The sequence below is a fragment of the Chrysemys picta genome, chromosome 2 (genome assembly GCF_011386835.1).
Source record: "Chrysemys picta bellii isolate R12L10 chromosome 2, ASM1138683v2, whole genome shotgun sequence".
Classification (NCBI taxonomy): Eukaryota; Metazoa; Chordata; order Testudines; family Emydidae; genus Chrysemys; species Chrysemys picta.
Genome location: NC_088792.1, coordinates 66,073,668 through 66,092,932, shown reverse-complemented (window position 1 = coordinate 66,092,932; position 19,265 = coordinate 66,073,668). Strand labels below are relative to the sequence as shown.

The 19,265-nt window shown below is 47.4% G+C and overlaps 1 protein-coding gene across 1 annotated transcript in view; it reads left to right on the top strand.

Moving 5' to 3' along the window:
• The first annotated feature begins 1,077 nt into the window (after positions 1-1,077).
• Positions 1,078-19,265, top strand: part of SKAP2 (src kinase associated phosphoprotein 2) — a 155,517-nt gene continuing 137,329 nt past the window's right edge. Inside the window, exon 1 of the mRNA XM_005296977.5 lies at positions 1,078-1,495. Within this exon, the coding sequence (XP_005297034.2) occupies positions 1,447-1,495 (49 nt within the window). The 5' untranslated portion in view covers positions 1,078-1,446. The remainder of the gene's footprint in view (positions 1,496-19,265) is intronic.

Genomic DNA, 19,265 nt, shown 5'->3' with positions numbered 1-19,265 from the left:
AGGGGCTGGGGTTGGGTTCAGCTGGCCGGCATGGGCTGGGGCTGTTCTGTCTGGCCAGCGTGGCTGGGGCTGATCCACCTGGGCTGCTGAGGTTGGTGGGGTGGTAGGCTGGCGTGGGGCTGCTGGCTTCGGCAGCAGGGTCATCCCTATGGGGGTGCGGGGCCAAGGACAAATCAGCTCCCGCCAGCTTGGGGGCCCCCTCTGCATCAGCAGCTGGACGGCTCCAATTGGTGGGGTGGACGGCCTGCGCAGGGCTGCTGGGATTGTGACAGGCGGCTGGCCTAGGGGTTAACGGTTAAGGGGGGTTAACCGGTAAGACTAATGCTTACCAGTTAACCGGTTAACATTTTATATCCCTATTCTATGTACTATACAATGAAATGTAAGTACAATATTTAATATTCCAATTGATTTATTTTATAATTATATGGTAAAATCAGAAAGATATTTTTCAGTAATAATGTGCTGTGACACTTGTATTTTTATGTCTGATTTTGTAAGCAAGTAGTTTTTAACTGAGGAGGGGGTATGCAAGACAAATCAGACTCCTGAAAGGGGTACAGTAGTCTGGAAAGGTTGAGAGCCACTGGTCTAGGATTGTGCCTAAAGTCAGAATAGTTGTTCTCTTCCTCCTTCTTAGCAGAGATGTCTATGCACTATGTCCAATCCAGCACAGAGAGTGAAGAAATGTAGATTACAATTTGGGTCAGTCTCTGTCCCTCCCCCTTGCACCCTGCTCCTGCCTCTCTGCCCCCACCTTCCTCCCCCCTTGCACCTGTTCCTCCCTCCCTGCCCACCCGCACCTCCCTCTTCCCCTGCCCGCTCATTCCCCCCCACCCCGTTTCTGCCCTTCTCGCCCCGGACCCCTGCCCTGGGGGGCGTCTAAAAGAGCGCGCTCAGACTCTGCCTGGCAGGATGCGCGCTACAGCCGGGGCGGGGCACTGTGACGCAAGGCGGGGGACCTGAGCAACGCTATGAACGGGGCGGGGATAGGGAGCGGAAACAATGAACCAATCAGCGAGGGAGGCCCCGTCCCAGGGCGTAGCAGGCCAATGAATCGGCTTGGACGCCATCTTTGATGCAGGTAGCGGGATGCGGGGCGGCTCCTCCGCTGAGGCCTCTTTGAACTTCATGCCCACATTAAAAATGGAGGGAGTTGTGGTCACGTGATAGGGACCACGCCGGCTCCGCTTGGGGCTGTGCTAAGTGGGAGCCTAGCAGCGGGAGTAACACCACAACCCTGAGCCTGACCGAGGCAGAGGCGCATGCGCGGCCGGACTGAAGCGGAGGGGAGGGGAAGCGGAGAGAGGAGAGGAGCGAGTAGCTCCGCCCCCTCTTGCTCCTGCGGTTTCAATGACTTCCCCGTGCTGAGGCCGGGGGCGGGGCTGTCACTTCCTCCCTCCTGGGTCCGAGGCCAGCAGCTGCCCCCTGCCCTCCCCCCTCAGCATGCGCAGCCCACCCGCCCTGCCCGAGGACATCGTCAGCCTCCTGGCAGGTAACCCGGGAGGGGGCTCCCAGGAGGTTGGGGTGTCTGAGAAGGAGTATGGGGGGGCAGGGGAGCAGACATGGGGGTCTGGCGCGGGGAGGGAGGGTGGTAGCTGCACCTCAGGGAATGGTGGGTTATTTTGCATTTATTAGATGGATTGATTCCTTTCTGTATTTGGTTGTCACCACACACTTTCAGTGTAGTGCTTGTAGCAGAGGTGAGTGTTGTTGGTGATTGGAAGGGGAGAGTAAAGGACTGGGTGGAGAGTAGTGGTGCAGGTGGCTGAGTGGTAAGAATCTGTGATGCTAAAGAATGGTTTTTGTATTTGTAAGGTTTAAAAAACAAACAAACAAAAACTTTATTCTAGGGACTTGTACTGTTCCTGAAAGTAGTTTCTCATTTAATGGTGAAGAGGCCACTCTTAATTTGTGCAGTTTTATAGTCTTTTCCTTCCCAATTATTTTTTCTGTATTTAAAGATCCCCCGCAGGCTCTGTTTACTTAGCCTTTGATTATGCTCTTAAAAAAAATAATCTGCCTTCTATTTCAGTACAGCTGAAATGAGGAAGGACAGGCCTGCTTCTTACTTCCTTGGTCTCTGTCACACAATATATACTGTCTACTTATTCTGGATTTTCCATATTATTTGCTTAGATTATATTTACAAATAATATTCAAATAATAGGTACATGCATGTCTCTCTGCACACTTTCCTGCACCTGCTCAATAATGTGCTTTCATTTAATTTGGAGAGAGAAACTAGGGGTGAGACTGTTCTTCAGTCTTCACGCTAGTTTTGATGCCTGACCCCTTTGTAACCTTGTCAGTTTCAGCAGTGTTGTAGCTGTGTTGGTCCCAGGACCTGAAGAGATCTGTGAAAGCTCTAAAGCTTGTCTTTGGGCAGGTCTGCACTATTACCCAAGTTAATCTAACTTCATAGAATCATAGACGTCCCTTGGGGGGTTAACCTCACACAAGTTTTGTGCTGTCCATATTGGTGCTATGACGGCAGGAGATGCTCTCCCGCTGATATAGCTTATGATTCTTGCCAAGGTGGAGTAATTTTGCCAACGGGAGAGCGTTCTCCTGATGGCGCAGCGCATCTTCACCAGATGCGCTATAGCAGCGCAGCTGCATTGATGTAGCACTGTATGTTAGACTTGCCTTTTGTTGCCAACAGAAGTCGGTCCAATAGAAGATGTTACCTCACTCTCCTTGTCTTGCTAAGGATACCAATGGTGATGTAAAAATCTGTCCACCAACTGAGGGCTTATATTGGAATGAATGGATAGTGAAACAGGCATCATGTGACCAAAATTTGGTCATACTGACCCCGGCTGAATCCTATCCAGTGAGTTGAAAGGTACCGCATCCAAATCTTTGAGGAACATAGTTGGTCTAGAGCAGGGGTGGGGAACCTACGGCCCGCAGGCCAGATCTGCCCCATGGCAAGCCTCTGTGCCATGGCCCAGAAGCCCCAAGCTTCAGCACCCCTCCCCCCCATAGTGCTGACACTGCAAGCACCGTCTCGCCGCGATGCAGGGGGAAGCTACGGTTGCCATGCCGTTAAAAGTCCAGTTGGCTCCATGCAGCTCCCAGAAGCTACCAGCATGTCCCTGCGGCCCCTAGGAGCAGGGGCGATCAGGGAAGCTCTGCGCACTGCCCCCAACCCCATCGGCAGCTCTGAAGCTCCCATTGCCCAGGAACTGCAGCCAATAGGAGCTGCAGTGGTAGCTCCTGCTAGTGTGGGAAGCACGCACCGTGCAGAGCCCCCTGGCCTCTCCATAAAGGGGCCAGACATGGCGCCTGTTTCTGGGAGCAGCGGAGCCCCAGCAGGCAGGGAGCCTGCCTTAGCCCCGTTATGCCACTGACCGGGAGCCACCGCGGTGAGTGCTGCTTGGCTGGAGCCCAGACCCCCAATCCACTACTCCAGGTCTGAACCTCCTTCTGCACCCTAACTCCCTCCCCACACCCCCACCTGCCCCCAGCCCCCTGCTCCCAGTCAGAACCCCCTCCAGCACCCTAACTCCCTCCCAGACCCTGCACCCCCACCCCCCTACCCAAGCCCTAAGCGTTGTCCCACACTCAAACGCCCCCCAGAGCTGGCACCCATACCTCCTCCTGCACTCCAACCCCCTGCCCCAGCCTGAGCCCCCTCCTACACTCCAAGCCCCTCATCCCCAACCCAGAGCCTGCACCCCGTCCAAACCCCTGCCCCAGCCCAGAGCCCCGTCCCGCACCCTGAACCTCTTATCTCTGGTCCCATCCCACAGCTTAGGGGAAGCCCCAAGGCTCCGCAACCTCTCCACCCCCCAGGGCTGTGTGTGGCCTATGACTGTTTTTTTCTGTGGGTCAGTGGCCCCGATAGAAAAAAAGGTTCCCCACCTCTGGTCTAAAGATCCCTTTTGGCAGTTTACATGTCCCAAAACCAATAAAACAGAAAAATGTATTAGTTCATGTGAAAACAATATAGTCGTAGATCACCTGGCTTAATTTAAATGTTACTATGTTGGTGCATCACATATTGTTTCAATAAAATGTGTGAAAGATTATGGTGTGGCTATGGAGGTGTTGATATTTATATAGACATGATGAAGTGTGATGAACTGACTACTAAAGCATACTTTCTCACCACAAAAGGTGACCAGCATTAGTATACATAAGAGGCTTTCAAACATCTAAAATTTAAAGAAAATGCTTTGAGGCATGCTTTATTTTGTTATGCTTAAGATTTACACTAGTGTACTTGATTTCCTTTTTTTGCAGCACTAAATAGCTTATTGTTACTGATTTGGGGTAAGTTATACATCTCAAAACTCAGGATTTTTTATTTCTCTTTGGAAAAAGTGTGAGAGAGACTTTGCAGCTCGCTGACTACGTCAGTTTCAGTGGTTAAAGCACTGGAAAACTTGGTTTCTATTCCTGGTTGTGCCACAGACTTCCACGTGACCTTGGCAAAGACGCTTAGACCACATTCTTCAAATTCTGGTGCCTAAAGCTAGGCACTTAAAGCCATACTTCGGCACCTGAAGAAATGGCCTGAATTTCACAGGGACAGAGTACTTACATCTCCCGCTAAACTTAGTTTTAGTTCCGTACCTCTTAAAATCAGGCTACTTATTTAGGTGCTTAATTTTAAGGAGGCAGGTTTGCAAAGTAGACTCAGAAAGATTAAGGCTATCTGGTGTCTGAGTGTAATTAACATTTGTAAAAAAAAATGTTGGCCTAGAACCCCTTCTGCAGTAAAATCCTCTGGATATCTCTATGAAATTACCATGTAATATCAGGAGCAGGTTTGTGACACGCCCCCCCCCCCCAATCCCAAAGGATTAAGCTGCAGACTCCAAACCTGGCAAATTTTCAGGGATCCACAAGGTTCTAGCGTTCTGCAGGAGACCCAGGGGCATCCTCATGGAAGTTCTTTGCCTCTGGCACCCTGCAGCTTCCACCCTGGTGAAGCACTGCTGGGAACTGTGCTTGACATGGCTGTCCATGAGATCTAAGGGGAGATATGCAGATGAAATAATACAGTCTGAGTTTGTATTATTTCTTCTAATAATGTGCATCCTTTTCTCCGTCCCCCAATCCTATTTAGTCTCCACTCTCCCCCAGCATAGTTTGCTTGAAAAGGCCTCTATAAGGCTCAATGAGGTAGTGCTGCAGAGGCAGCTGAGGCCTTTCATGTACAGACTGGGGGGACAGCTGTACATGGAGGGTCTCATAGATTACTGTGAAATGCAAAGTTGGCTATTGATAAATACCTATTTAGTCTGTAAAATACCCTTGGGTTACAATTCTTCTAGGGTGAAGTGAAGCTGTACTCTTTACAAGTACTATCTTCAGTAAACAAGTTTAATGATGAAGTGATGTGTGTTTTTAAACTTCTCTTAAAATAGTTTAAAATTTAGTACAACAAGAATAATATCTAGATCTTTAAGTTACAGTGGAAGTCATATTTACAGTTTAATACACCAACCCCAGTTCACATTCTGATTTATCAGAGTACTTGAGGGAAAAGCATACTTAACACTTGTTGATCGCCTAGCTCTTTTTGAGCATAATAAAACATGTATAGAGTTGAGAGACTTCTGTAGGTTAGACAGGATACTTAAGAATTCTGGGGGACAAGGGGGTAAGTAATAACAAATATTGTCTAGTTAACCCTTACAGACATGTCTGTCCATTGAATTGGGGTGGGGAGAAAAAGCCTTGAGGGCATCTATTGCTATTCAGTTGGTAACTTCACTACTCTACATTTTTTCTAGAAAACAGGATAGCTTATTTAAACAATCCAACTGTCACAGGGCAAGCACACCCATCCCCTTCTGGGGCAGGGTGAGAGTTATTTCCCCACAGCTGAATCTTGGCAATCACCTTTGTCTTGGTACAGTGTGGCCTAGGGGTAAGTCAATATAACTGCCCTCTCTCAGGGCTGTGTGGCCTAGTGGCCAGTCAGGGGAGTTGGCCACCACCTGGGGGTGGGTGGCAGCCAGATAGGGGGACCCAGGCCCTCCCTGCTCCACCAGGTCCCAGCTCAGGGCCCTGGCAGTGGCAAGTGTGCTCACTACTGGGTCAGCAGGGGACTCCATCCAAAACACACTGACACCACCCAACACAATGACTAGTGCACTGTGCTACTTCCTACCCTGTCCTTGGTGCAGTGGTCCTGGCATCTCCAAGTTCTTTGGGCTCTTTAGCCTGTGTGGCTCCCAGCAGCTCCATTACTCCTTCAGCATCTGCAGGAGCTTGAGCATTCACCTGGGTCTCAGCATGTCCCAGTCTGGAGGGAGCTCACAGCATGCATACATCCTCCCTCCTCATCAGTCCACCCTGAATGAGCTGGGCTGCTCCCTTTTATACCCGGTCTCCAGCTGGTACATGACCTGAAGGGCCAAGGGGGCGTGGCCTCTTTGGCCCAAAGGGTGGAGTTAACCCTGGCAGTACCAGTGCAGGGCAAGCATGCCCCGCCACACCAACAAATACTTCATATAGGTCATATACAAAAAAGCTGTGTTAAAAGTTATTTAAGTTGCAAAGTCGATAGTTAAGCACTTTGAAAATTAGGAAATACCAGAGCTGAGATTGCACAAGCAATCTCTATTCAACCCCCCCATACGCCCCAGTGTGCGCTTTATGGCAGTGCTTCTCAAAGCTGGTCTGCTGCTTGTTCAGGGAAAGTCCCTGGCGGTCCGGGCCGGTTTGTTTACTTGCCATGTCCGCAGGTTCAGCCAATTGCGGCTCCCACTGGCCGCGGTTTGCTGCTCCAGGCCAATGGGGGCTGCGGGAAGGGTGGCCAGCACATCCCTCGGCCAGCGCCGCTTCCTGCAGCCCCCATTGGCCTGGAGCGGCAAACCGCGGCCAGTGGGAGCTGCGATCGGCCGAACCTGTGGACGCGGCAGGTAAACAAACTGGCCCGGACCACCAGGGGCTTTCCCTGAACAAGCGGGGGACCGGCTTTGAGAAGCACTGCTTTATGGTACTGTCTTTAATTATATGATCATGTACTATTTTTTTTTTTTTGCACAGGACACTAGCCTCGTTCTCTACACTGCCTAGGCGGTACATGAGAGAAGAGGCAGCTGTTCAGTATTTTTATCTTCATTAAATTAGTAACTCCTACCAAAGGCCTGGTCCCCACTAAGCCCCCACTTCGGACTAAGGTACGCAAATTCAGCTACGTTAATAACGTAGCTGAATTCGAAGTACCTTAGTCCGAACTTACCGCGGGTCCAGACGCGGCAGGAAGGCTCCCCCGTTGATGCCGCGTACTCCTCTCGGCGAGCTGGAGTACCGGCGTCGACGGCGAGCACTTCCAGGATCGATCCCAGAACATCGATTGCCTGCCGCCGGACCCTCCGGTAAGTGAAGATGTACCCTTATTTACTGCATATCATCCAAAGTCTGCAATGCATTATTCATTTCATCTCGGCCTTTTCTATGGTGCTTATTAATGTAGTATTTAAGTGGATCACAAATACTGATGAATTCATCTCTGTATCATCCCCATTTTACACATGGGGAAATTCAGAAAGAAACATGCCTGAGGCCACACACTGAATCAGTAGAGAGCCAGGGTTCGAATGCAAGACCCTCTGTCTCCAAACCATGTACTTGTTTCTCCAGACCATGCTGCCTTACTGTCAGAGAGGTGCTTCCATTGACTTCAGTTGCAGTTGTGACTGCTCAGCACTTCTGTATATCAGACCCCAGGTGAGAGAAACACAATCAGGGACTGACTACCTATGAACAGTTCAGGCTGTATAAATTGCAAAACAGCACATAGAGTTCCTGTTGCAGAGCCAGCATAGAACTGAGTTCTCCTGACTGACGTTCATTTGCTTTAACCACGGGACCATTCTTCCCTCCCCCCATTGTCTCTAGCCTCATTTTCTACACACTTCTTCCAACTTCTGCAACAAAGGAAGAGGATCCTACAAACTTTCTCATTCACTTCATAACCCTGATTGAATTGTACAGTGTACATTCATCCTGTACACTCAATAAGTCAGGGGTCCCTTGGAAAAATAGTACGTGATCATGTAATTAAAGATTGTCATAATGCATACACACAAGGGGAATGAATTAAGTTGCATGTGCAATTTTATTTCCTAACTTTTGAATGCTTGGCTTTGCAACCTAAATAACATTCTTATCTCTTTTTTCAATGGGAAAAGATTTTAAAAAATTCTGTTGTGAGCAACTGTATGACCTGTGCCATCGTGTATCATTGGTAGGGTTTAACACTGAACCTTCAGCATTGCAGCACAGCGTGAGCTACAGGAATGATTATACATGGGTTGGAAGCAGGAGAAAGCTGTTTCTCTGAAGTAGGAGGAAGGGCCACTGTGGCAATGTGCTTGTTGCAAGAGGTGGCCGGGGGGAGCCCAGTCCAGACGTCTTTCTCTCTTCTTCACCCTGTGTGTGTGTGTGGTGATGGTGGTGATGAGCTCTTTATCTATGTGGTGCCCGCACAGGGGCAGAGATGGGTGGGTGGGGCCATGCCCTGTGTCCATAAGGGGAGACAGGACCCAGTCTAGTGCTCTCTCTCCCCCTTCCTTCTTCACTCTGGGAGGTGGGGGGAAAACTCTGTGCCTAGATGGTGCCCCCAGAAGAGGGATGGCCACTGGGGGCAGGATTTGTTGAGGGGAGCCCAACAGGCCATCACTTCTTCCCCCTCTTGGGGAAGTTGTTTGCTCCTGGGGTTCCCAGTGCAGTATCAGCTGGCGCTACTGCTTCTGTGGCAATGTAGACCTGGTTTTAGACTGGAATATTCACGTTCAACTATTATTTTGCTATGTTGCCAAAATCGTGCTGACTATGCAAACAGCAGAAGGGAAATTGCAGTTTTTAAAAAAATATTTTTCAGCCAAATTTTAACAGAATTCCCTGAGATAAAGAAAAGGCATTTCTCTAGCACCAAGACTTTTTCTTTCTGATGAATGTCAAAAGACATCTGCAAACGATGGAGGTGTTAAAACATCCCTAAAAAAGTCAAATGTTTCCTAATGAAAACTATTAGGCAACTGAAATATAGAACTTGCTACCAGATTCCTTATAATTTAGGGTCATGATCCTCATTGGAAGCACGATGGGACTTTATAATACGTTTTGCATAAAGAATGACATTTGCTTCATTGTTGACCCCATATTAGTGGAAAGAGATTTTATTTTCTCATAACTCTTTGATTCACATTCCATAAACTTTGGCTTCTGCTTAATCCAGAAGTTGTTTTGAAGGTGTCTGCTTCGCAACAGTTGTACACTTTCTCCTACTACCTACTCCACAAATTATGGTGTACAGAATGCCTACCTCCATTGTTCTGATTGCAAATAGTTTCTGAATTTCATTGATTTTTTTACATGTTTTGGGTAATGGGGATTTCAGTCTGGGAAGAAAAGAATTCTGTTTCAATTTTGAAGAGATCTTGTTGCTCCTATGCAATGCATAAGTGATCTGTGTCTCATACTCATGATGTCCAAGGTTACAATAAGGGTATGGCCAGCTTTTCATGTGCTGTAAGTATCTATGAAATGGTACCTTCTATTTTCTAATATTAAAAAAGTTAAAGAAGTTTTTGTAACTAATGTGTTAAGTATGACTCTGGCAGACCAAGTGCCAGCTCATGCCAAGGTCCCTTGGCCTCATCAGAACATTGACAAATGCATAGCTGGAAACCAGTCTGGCTCATTTGTGTGTTAGCATTGTTAAAATAGATGTTAAATTTCTAAGAATGTGTTTAGACTTTATGAATTGCTTGTAGGATGCGGCATGTAGTAATCACACTTATAACATCTGTACCCCATGTTATAAGACTATATTGAGTGTTTGCATTGTAAACCTCTGTAATTGTATAAGTCATCAAACAGGAAAGGAGCATTAATTAATTAATGTAAAATTCTGGCTTTCTACCGAAGGGGTTAGGTCCTGCCCACCAAAATCTAATGAGCCATTGTGAAACATCAAAAAAACAAAGGCTTTATTAACAGCTCTCCCCCCACACCCATTAAGAGGAGACATACCCGTGGACTCCTCCCATCAGCATGAACTCTGGGGGAAGGGAATAAAAATCCCTGACAAGAAGAAACTGGATCTCTGTGTTGCTTGGACTTTGAAAGGGCAAGTTTTCTGTGCGTAAGCAAGGGATCCCCAGCTGCTTAGTTTGGGTTAATCCTTGAAGACACACACAGCTTTCATATTCCAGACGCTTCTATCACTTTTTGAAACTTAAATCTGTAATTAATTTGTGTGCTATAAACTTGTAAATAATGCTCTTATTTCTTTTTTTTAGTCAATAAATCTTTAGTTAATTTATAATAGGATTGGCTGCAGGTGTTTGGTATAGGATCTAAGGTTCAATTGACCTGGGATAAGTGACTGGTCCTTTGGAACTGGGGGTAAGGTGAATACTCTTGAGATTTTTTTTTTTTAGTGTACGGGACTGTCTGTCAAAAAGGCAAACTTGCCTGGGTGACAAGTAGGCATCCGGTTTTCGACCGGAACATCTGGTCGAAAAGGGATCCTGGTGGCTCCAGTCAGCACTGCTGATCGGGCCACTAAAAGTTCAGTTGCGGTGCAGACAGGCTCCCTACCCAGCTCTGCATGGCTCCCGGAAGCGGCGACATGTCCCTCTGGCTCCTAGCTGCAGAGGTGGCCAGGGAGGCTCTGCGTGCTGCCCCGTCCTGAGCGCCAGCTGTACAGCTCCCATTGGCCGGGAACGTGGCCAATAGGAGCTGTGGGGGTGGTGCCTGCAGCCGGGGGCAGCACGCAGAGCCACTTGACCGCCCCTGTGCCTAGGAACCAGAGGGACATGTCGCAGTTTCCGGGAGCTGCCTGCGGTGAGCACCGCCCGGAGCCTGCCCCCTGAACCTCCTCCCCAACCCCCAGCCCTGAGCCGCCTCCTGCACCCTAAGCCCATCATCCCTGGCCCCACCCCAGAGTCCACACCCCCAGCCCAGAGCATGTACCCCCTCCTGCACCCTTGCCCCAGCCCGGAGCCCCCTCCTGCACCCTGAACGCCTCATTTCTGGCCCCACTCCAGAGCCCGCACTCCCAGGCCAGAGCCCAAACCCCCTCCCACGTCCCTGCCACAGCCTGGAGCCCCCTCCCACGCTCCAAACTCGGCCACACCCTCCCCAGCCCAGGGCCCCCTTGTGTACCCCAAATCCCTCATCCCTGACCCTACTCCAGAGCCCGCACCCCCAGTCGGAGTCTGTACCACATCCCCGGCCACAGCCCAGTGAAAATGAGAGAGTTAGCGAGGGTGGGGGAGAGCGAGTGACTGGGGGGGAGGTGGAGTGAGTGGGGGGCAGGGCCTCTGAGAAGAGGTGGGGCAGTGGCATGGCTGCGGGGAAAGGGATGGGGCAAGGGTGTTCGGTTTTCTGCAAATAGAAAGTTGTCAACCCTAGTGGCAAGATAGATGGGAATACCCAAGGGGACTGTCTGTGACTCCATGTTAAGACTGTTAACAGTGCTTGAGGAGTTCACACTTGATACGTGAATGGTGAAATCTAAGTATAGAATTCACTTCCAGTTTGGGGTTTGTGGCCTGCTTCTTAACAGACTGCCCTGAGGTTGGTTCTCACTCTCCTGAGCCACTCCAGACAGCTTAGACACCAGTATAGTCTTGGCAGGATTCACATGCCACAGGTCAGCTGGGTTTATAGCTCGTACCCCAGCACTATTAGAAGTTTAAATTTGATATTGAGAGTTTTTAAAGGCTAAAGAATAGACTCAATAAGTGATTCACAGTCATATGATGGTCTTGACAGAAAAGACCATGAAAATTTATGCAAGGAGAGGGGAATATCCCTATAACGGAGTGTACCTACCCACACTGGTTCAGCAGGGGTTAATTACACTCTGTGGGCTGAGGAGGCCAGGCCCTCTTGTCCCTGCTGGGCATACTCCAGTTGGAACCAGGATATAAAAGGGAGCAGCTCAGCCCAGTCGGGGCTGAAGATTGTCATATGTGGCTTGGAGGGTCAGTAAGATTGTGCCCCCCCCCCCCCCCCCGTTTTATACAGTCTCTATACAGAACTTTGAAAGGAGTCAGGTGTCTCAGAAATATGACAGGCCTGCTAAAGAAAGATCTTTTGACATAGATGATTTGGTGTTAGTGTTGATTCCAGAGAAGAAATGCAAGACTTTTGGGAAGGACCTCTTGAGATGATAGAGGGAATTAAGTCACTTATGACAGTGGTTCTCAAAGCTAGTCCGCTGCTTATTCATGGATAGCCCCTGGGGGTCCGGGCTGGTTTGTTTACCTGTCGCGTCCGCAGGTTTGGTCAATCGCGGCTCCCACTGGCCGCGGTTCGCCAGTCCAGGCCAATGGGGGCTGCGGGAAGGGCGGCGAGCACATCCCTCGGCTCACTCCACTTCCCGCATCCCTCATTGGCCTGGAGTGGCGAACCACGGCCAGTGGGAGCCGTGATCGGCCGACCTGCAGACGCGGCAGGTAAACAAACTGGCCCGGCCCGCCAGGGGCTTTCCCTGAACAAGCGTCAGACTGGCTTTGATAACCACTGACTTATGATATAAGGAAACCCCCGTGGCAGGAGAGGAGGGCAAACAGTAGATGTGAACATATTGAAATGCATGGCAGGGTAGACTGAAGTACCCAAGAGGACTGTCTGTCACTCTATGGTAAGGCAGTTATAGTGCTTGAGGAGTTCGTATTAGATACTTGGTGACATCTAAGTATAAAACACACAACCAGTTTGGGGTTTGTGCTCCACTTCTTCACAGTCTGCCCTGAGTTTGGTTCTTGTGCTCCTGAGCCACTCCAGACAGCCTGACAATAAAATTCATCCTTTCAGGATGTCAAGAAAGCCAAGAATCTGATTTCTTCCCTCCCCTCCCCCTCGTTCCCTGCTGCATTTCTTCCACTGAACAAAAATTCCTCATCAAAATCTATTACAAGATTTTGTCTCCCAGGTTATCTCCTGAACAGCTGCTCTTCGCTTAGCTTTATGTTCTAAATCTCCAGTCATCTTTTCCAGATTGCCACATTTCACTGCAAGTCCCTTATTTTTTTTCTTCAAATGAAGATAATTTATCCAGCGTTCCAAAGCAGCTTCCTAAGACTAGGCATCATAGGGAGGGAAGACACATGAGGCACAAGATGGTGGATCAGGTGCATGTATTAAAGAAGTTTGATTTATCATATTTACTTTTTGCTATTGGGCACTGCAGCAGTTATATTCTTCGTCTGTCCTCAGAAACCAGTCATCCTGCTCTTACCTCCTTATCAGCTGTTGCTGGACATGCGCCATCCCTTTCCTATCATAAAAAAACTCAGGTAGAATGATTTTTGTACATTAGTTTTAAAACATAAACATCCATACAATTATTTATTGTAATGCATCATTTTCAGGCTGAAATTGCTGAAATTAATGTTCGTTGTAAAAGAATCCCAGGGTTAGGTGCACATCTAAGTAGACATATCTTTGCAGCTGTTAATACGTATTTAAATAGTACTGGAATGGGACTGGAAACAGTGAGGTAAAGAGCCCTACACAAGCTTCCTGGTAAGAAATAGCCTCCAGTGATTTGAAACATTGTTCAATTGTGTCTGCCATAAATTTGAGAATAAGTGTCATATGAGTGATAAAAATGGCATAGACTATTTTTTATACACTCATTACTCACTTACACTCCGCGTTAATTGAAAAAGACAAACCATCTTTGTCATCTGACTAAGTTTATGTTTCTTTTCTAATCATATGTCAACAAACCACAATAGATGCAGTATAATGTGGCATATCGTGTAAATCTTAGGTTAATCCTTAAGACTGTTTACTGTAGCTCATTTGGAATCATGTTGTAAACTGATCTTGATTTGTATTAGTGTGTTTCTTTTCAAGAACTCCTTAATATTTTAGAGCCTGATCTTCAGTCATCTCTAACAGGTGTGGGGTGTGGAGAAGAAAATGTTCCAATCCCCATATGGTGAGATTAGAACTTTGTCCTGCATGTAATTTATTTGAAATGTCCTAGGTGTTTGATTTCAGTTGAGGCAGGGCCGGCTCCAGCATTTCTGCTGCCCCAAGCAAAAGGTCGCGATCGGCGGCGGCAATTGGGGAAGAAGAAGAAAAAAAAAAAAAAGCCGCGATCGGTGACGGCAGTTCAGCGGCAGGTCCTTCGCTCCTAGAGGGAGTGAGGGACCTGCCGCCCCCGAATTGCCGCTGGTGCCGCCCTCTCCCTTGGCCGCCCCAAGCACCTGCTTGTTAAGCTGGTGCCTGGAGCCGGCCCTGAGTTGAGGAGCTGAGCAATCTAGGTGTGCTTTTGCTCTGTAAATCATTGAAGGGAATTGCTGGTTGTTTGTTTTATCAATAAATTCATTTTATGTTGGTAGTAATATAGAAAGATGGTCTTGCTTATGGTGGTTTAAGATACAACTGGACTGCCCTTAAAAGATTCTATGTGGCAAAAGAAAGGTCTAACTACTTGTCAGCCTATACTAATGCACTGTTTTCAGCTAGCTGTCTTACAGTTGCAAGTCTGTCTTCATTTGTCTTTTGTAACAGCAGGGCCAGCTCCAGGCACCAGCTTACCAAGCAGGTGCTTGGGGCGGCCACTTCAGAGAGGAGCGGCACGTCCAGCTGTTCAGCGGCAATTCGGCGGACGGACCCTCACTCCTGCTCGGAGCGAAGGACCTTCCGCCGAATTGCCGCTGCAGATCGCGATCGCGGCTTTTTTGTTTGTTTTGTTTGTTTGGCTGCTTGGGGCGGCCAAAACCCTGAAGCCGGCCCTGTGTAACAGATATTTTGTTGCTGTATAAATACAAATGTAAATCAAAACATGACAAGTAGCATGTTCAATATGATCCAATATTTAATTAGCAAACTCTGGGAAGAAATTTTCCAAACCATCCAATGGTCTTCCTTTTGATGGAAAAGAGCAAATATTGCATGCATTGCCAATTGTGATTTATAGCATAAATGGACAGGCAGCTAATATGGAGATATACCTATCTCATAGAGCTGGAAGGGACCCTGAAAGGTTATTGAGTCCAGCCCCCTGCCTTCACTAGCAGGACAAAGTACTGATTTTGCCCCAGATCCCTAAGTGGCCCTCTCAAGGATTGGGCTCACAACCTGGGGTTTAGCAGGCCAACGCTCAAACCTCTGAGCTATGCCTCCCCCCTCCAGAGGTTGTTGCCTGGTAGGGAATAGGTCTAAAGACAATTTTATCAGTAGATTTCTGTGCAAATTCTGAAGTCAGTTTGGTTAATTGCTTCCTAAAACTAGACCTAGTACTGCTAAGAGATACTGTGGCTGTCCATTTGAAGCTGGTCATACTTCCAAAGTATATCTCCTATAATATGTTTACTTCAAGTATAGCAGATATTTTCTCAATTTAGTAATATGCAATGCAAACAGCTATGTTGGGTTTGAAATGATTGATAAAATGCTGTATCATTGCAGAGCTGAAAGCTAGGTTGCAGAAGCATGTTCAGATGGCCAAACATTTTTTTATTTGTAAATTTTTATATTTTCCCGTTTGTATAGTTTTCTTAGCTGAATCCTGAAAAACCTTATTTGAGTAGCCTTCATGCACAAGAATAGTGCTGTTGCCTTCATAAAACTCCTCAGCATAAGACCATTCACAAGAATGAAGTTCTGAGGGTTTGGGCCTTCTGTTTGTATTCTGCCACCAGAAACTGGAAAATTCCCAAAGTTGTCTGCGTAGATCCACTGAAATACTGTGATGCCCAAGTCCTTGCTGTATGTTTATATTGATAATTGCAAACCAAAATAACTCTGACAAACATTTCTACACAAAGGATAAATATAAAATATAAACAAAATAAAAATGTCTGTTAAAATTTTGATTGGTTATACCTAATGGCAATCAAGTTTTAGACTAAATAAACCATTTGATTAATTACCAGTGAGTTAGTACCATATTTTAGTCCCCTGTCCTTTTTCTATCAGTTTGTAGTCTTTTTTGACAGCAATTTGTGAATCAGATCTTATCAGTTAGATCTTTCAGTTCTGCATCTACCATTCATTTCAGCATGCAAATAATTTGTCTCTAGAGTACTTCAGACAAGGTTAAGATAATTAAATATAAACAGTAGCAAAACAAACACTGTTATTAAAATTAATTATTTCAGGGCTTGTATGTTAACTTTTTATAGATAACTTGGTGTGGAATAGTTTCTCCATGTCTATTCATCTTTGTAATTATAGTGCTAAATAAATATAAACTGTCAGCAGAGGAACTCTGGCTCTTTTGCTGCAGAAATATGGATTATATAGCATGTGCATACTTCTTGCCCTCTAGTCTGTCAGTGTGTGATAGAAGCAATCAAAATGTGTGAGAATAATGACTGAAAAGGGCAACAGCTATGTTTTGTTCCATGTCTCACTGTAACTGACAAATTATAATTGTTTTACTATAAAACCTGTTTTAAGAGGCGTTCTCACTGTTTGAATTAAACTGGTTGTTTTAAAAAGAAAGATGGATAAACAGAAATGCCTTCATGTACAACCACAAGGAACTCCCACATGTGTCAACAGCAGGGTTTGAATCCAGAACCTTCAGGTTCTCACCACAGACCTCTAATTAGGATTGCCAACTTTCTAATCGCACAAACACCCTAGCCTCGCCCCTTCCCCGGGGCCTGCCCCCCACTAACTACATTCCCCCTCCCTTGGTGGCTTGCTCTCCCCCACCCTCACTCGCTTTCACTGGGCGGGGATTGGGGTGCGGGAAGGGAGTGAGGGGTCTGTATGGGGGTTTGGGCTCTGGGGTGGGGCTGGGGATGAGAGGTTTGGGGTGCAGGAGGGGGCATCAGGCTGGGGAGTGCGGCAGAGGGTTTCAGTGTATGGGAGGGGGCTCTGGGCTGGGGCAGGAGGGGGTGAGGGCTCCGTCTGGGGGTATGGCTCTGGAGTGGGGCTGGGAATGAGGGGTTCAGGGTGTGGGAGGGCGCTGCGTGTCGAGGTGCAGAGGGGGTGAGGACTCTGTCTGGGGGTGTGGGCCTTGGGGTATGGCCAGGGATGAGGGGTTTGGGGTGCAGGAAGGGGCTCTGGACTTGCGGTTGGGGTGTGGGCTTACCTCTGGCGGTTCCCGGTCAGCGGTGCAGCAGGGGGGCTAAGGCAGGCTTCCTGCTGGTCCTGGCTCTGTGCTTTGCCCCGGAAGTGGCCAGCAGGTTCGCTCCAAGGCGGAGGTGCGGCAGGTGGCCGTGGTTCCCGGCCAATGGGAGTGTGGCGCCAGTGCTCGGGGCGGGGGTAGCACATGAAGCCGTGGCCCCCCCCACCTAGGAGCCGCAGCTGCTGGCCACTTCCGGGGCGCAGCGCGGAGCCAGGATAGGTAGGGATTAGCCTGCCTTAGCTCCACAGCACCGCCAACCAGACTTTTAACGGTCCAGTCCGCGGTGCTGACCAGAGCCACCAGGGTCCCTTTTCGACCAGGTGCTCCTGTTGAAAACCAGACACCTGGTCACCCCACCTCTAATGCTTAAGTTAAAGATATCCTTTGAGTGGACCAGATTTTTGAGGGATGTGGTGCATACTTTACCAGTGGATTACACAGCTGTTTTCCTCGCAGCAGTAGAATGTTGGGGGTCAGGATTTCAGGAATTTATTCCTGCCCTTGGGAAGGGAGAATGAACTAGTGGTTAGAGTAGCAGTTAAACGCATTGGCTCATTCAGTCCAAGAAGCAATATGGCTAAGTGGGTGAGACTTGTATCTGTCATATTAGAGATCTGACTTCTATTCTCAGTTCAAACGCAAATGATCTCGAGCAAAACATCTCTGTTAGGTTTATTATGGAATGGGGGAATCAGAGGGTGCTCTGGCTAGCTGGGCCTAATGTGCTGCCTAGGTCTATGAGGAGAGGGGCTGGAGCTTTGCCTAGGGTGGCAGATTGTATTGAATGGCCTGTGGGGAGAATGATACTTGCTTACCTCCTAAATGTAGGGGTATGAGGCCCTGTTCAGTAATAAAGACTATGAAGTGCAAAGAAATACAAACAGCAGTGACTAGAAGAGATGAGCTTAGATTTCAGGGCTTCCTGGATCCCAGCCCAGAGCACTTTACTCTAGGCTACACAGGTGTTCTGCAGGGGACTCTATTTTTTGTGTCTGCATCGCATTGCCTGTCTTTGTGGAGCTGTGCAACAAAGGAAGATTTGACCAAAATGCAGAACATTCTACGTAATCATGAGAGAGACAAGGTGGGTGAGGTAATACCATTTATTGGACCAACTTCTGTTGGTGAGAGAGACAAGCTTTTGATCTTACACAGAGCTCTTCTTCTGGTCTGGAGAATGTACTTAGAGTGTCTGAGTGAAATACAAGGTGGAACAGATTGTTTAGCATAAGTAGTTAACTCATAACAGTACTTATCCTAAACAATCTGTTCCACCTTGTATTTAGCTGTGACACTGAGTACATTTCCCAGACCTGAAAAAGAGCTCTGTGTTAGCTTGAAAGCTTGTCTCTCTCACCAACAGAATTTGGTCCAATAAAAGATATTACTTTACCCACCTTGTTTCTCTAATATACTGGAACCAACACGGCTACAACACTGGTTGTAATCATGGGCAGCTGAAAAGTCTGAATGTGCGTTAAATTTATTAATATGCTATAGTGTGATACTGGCATTGAAATTTAGCATGTGTAAGATTTCTGCCTTAGCATCCTAGTAGAGAGAGTTGGAATTTTTGTTTTGCACTTGATAGAGCATTTGTTTGCCAGCTCTGTCCGCAAATATTAACAGCAATACTAAGGAAGACTTGTATTTGTTAGAAACCATAGGATCTTGTGCCAAAATATGGTTTGAGTTGACTCTCTTCTGAAGCTTTTCTGAATGCAACTTGATTTCTCTTCTGTGCATAAAAAGGTGAACAGTGATGTAAGGTGAATAGTATCTACTGTGGTATCTTAGCTTACCTTGAAAGCCCACAGGAGGGAGAGATCTATATTCCCATTGGAAAAGATCTCTCCTCCATGTCACTGCTGTTTTCAATAAACAGCCGCTTTATCACAATTTCATTGACTTTTTGCAAAATCTCACAATGAGAATAGATGGTACATCCATTTCTGCATTGCTTCTATAGTATTTGGAGGTTGCAAGCTTTATTTTCACCTCTGCTTTCACATTCAAAGTTCGTCCAAAAAGGCTGCATTATATCCACAGTACAGACATTGGTCCCCAACACAGTTTGGGTACACTGTATATCCCAAGCCATAAGTAGGGTTGCCAACTTTCTAATTTCTGAAAACTGGACACTACAACAGTAGCACCGGAACCTCCCCCTGCCCTGCCTCTT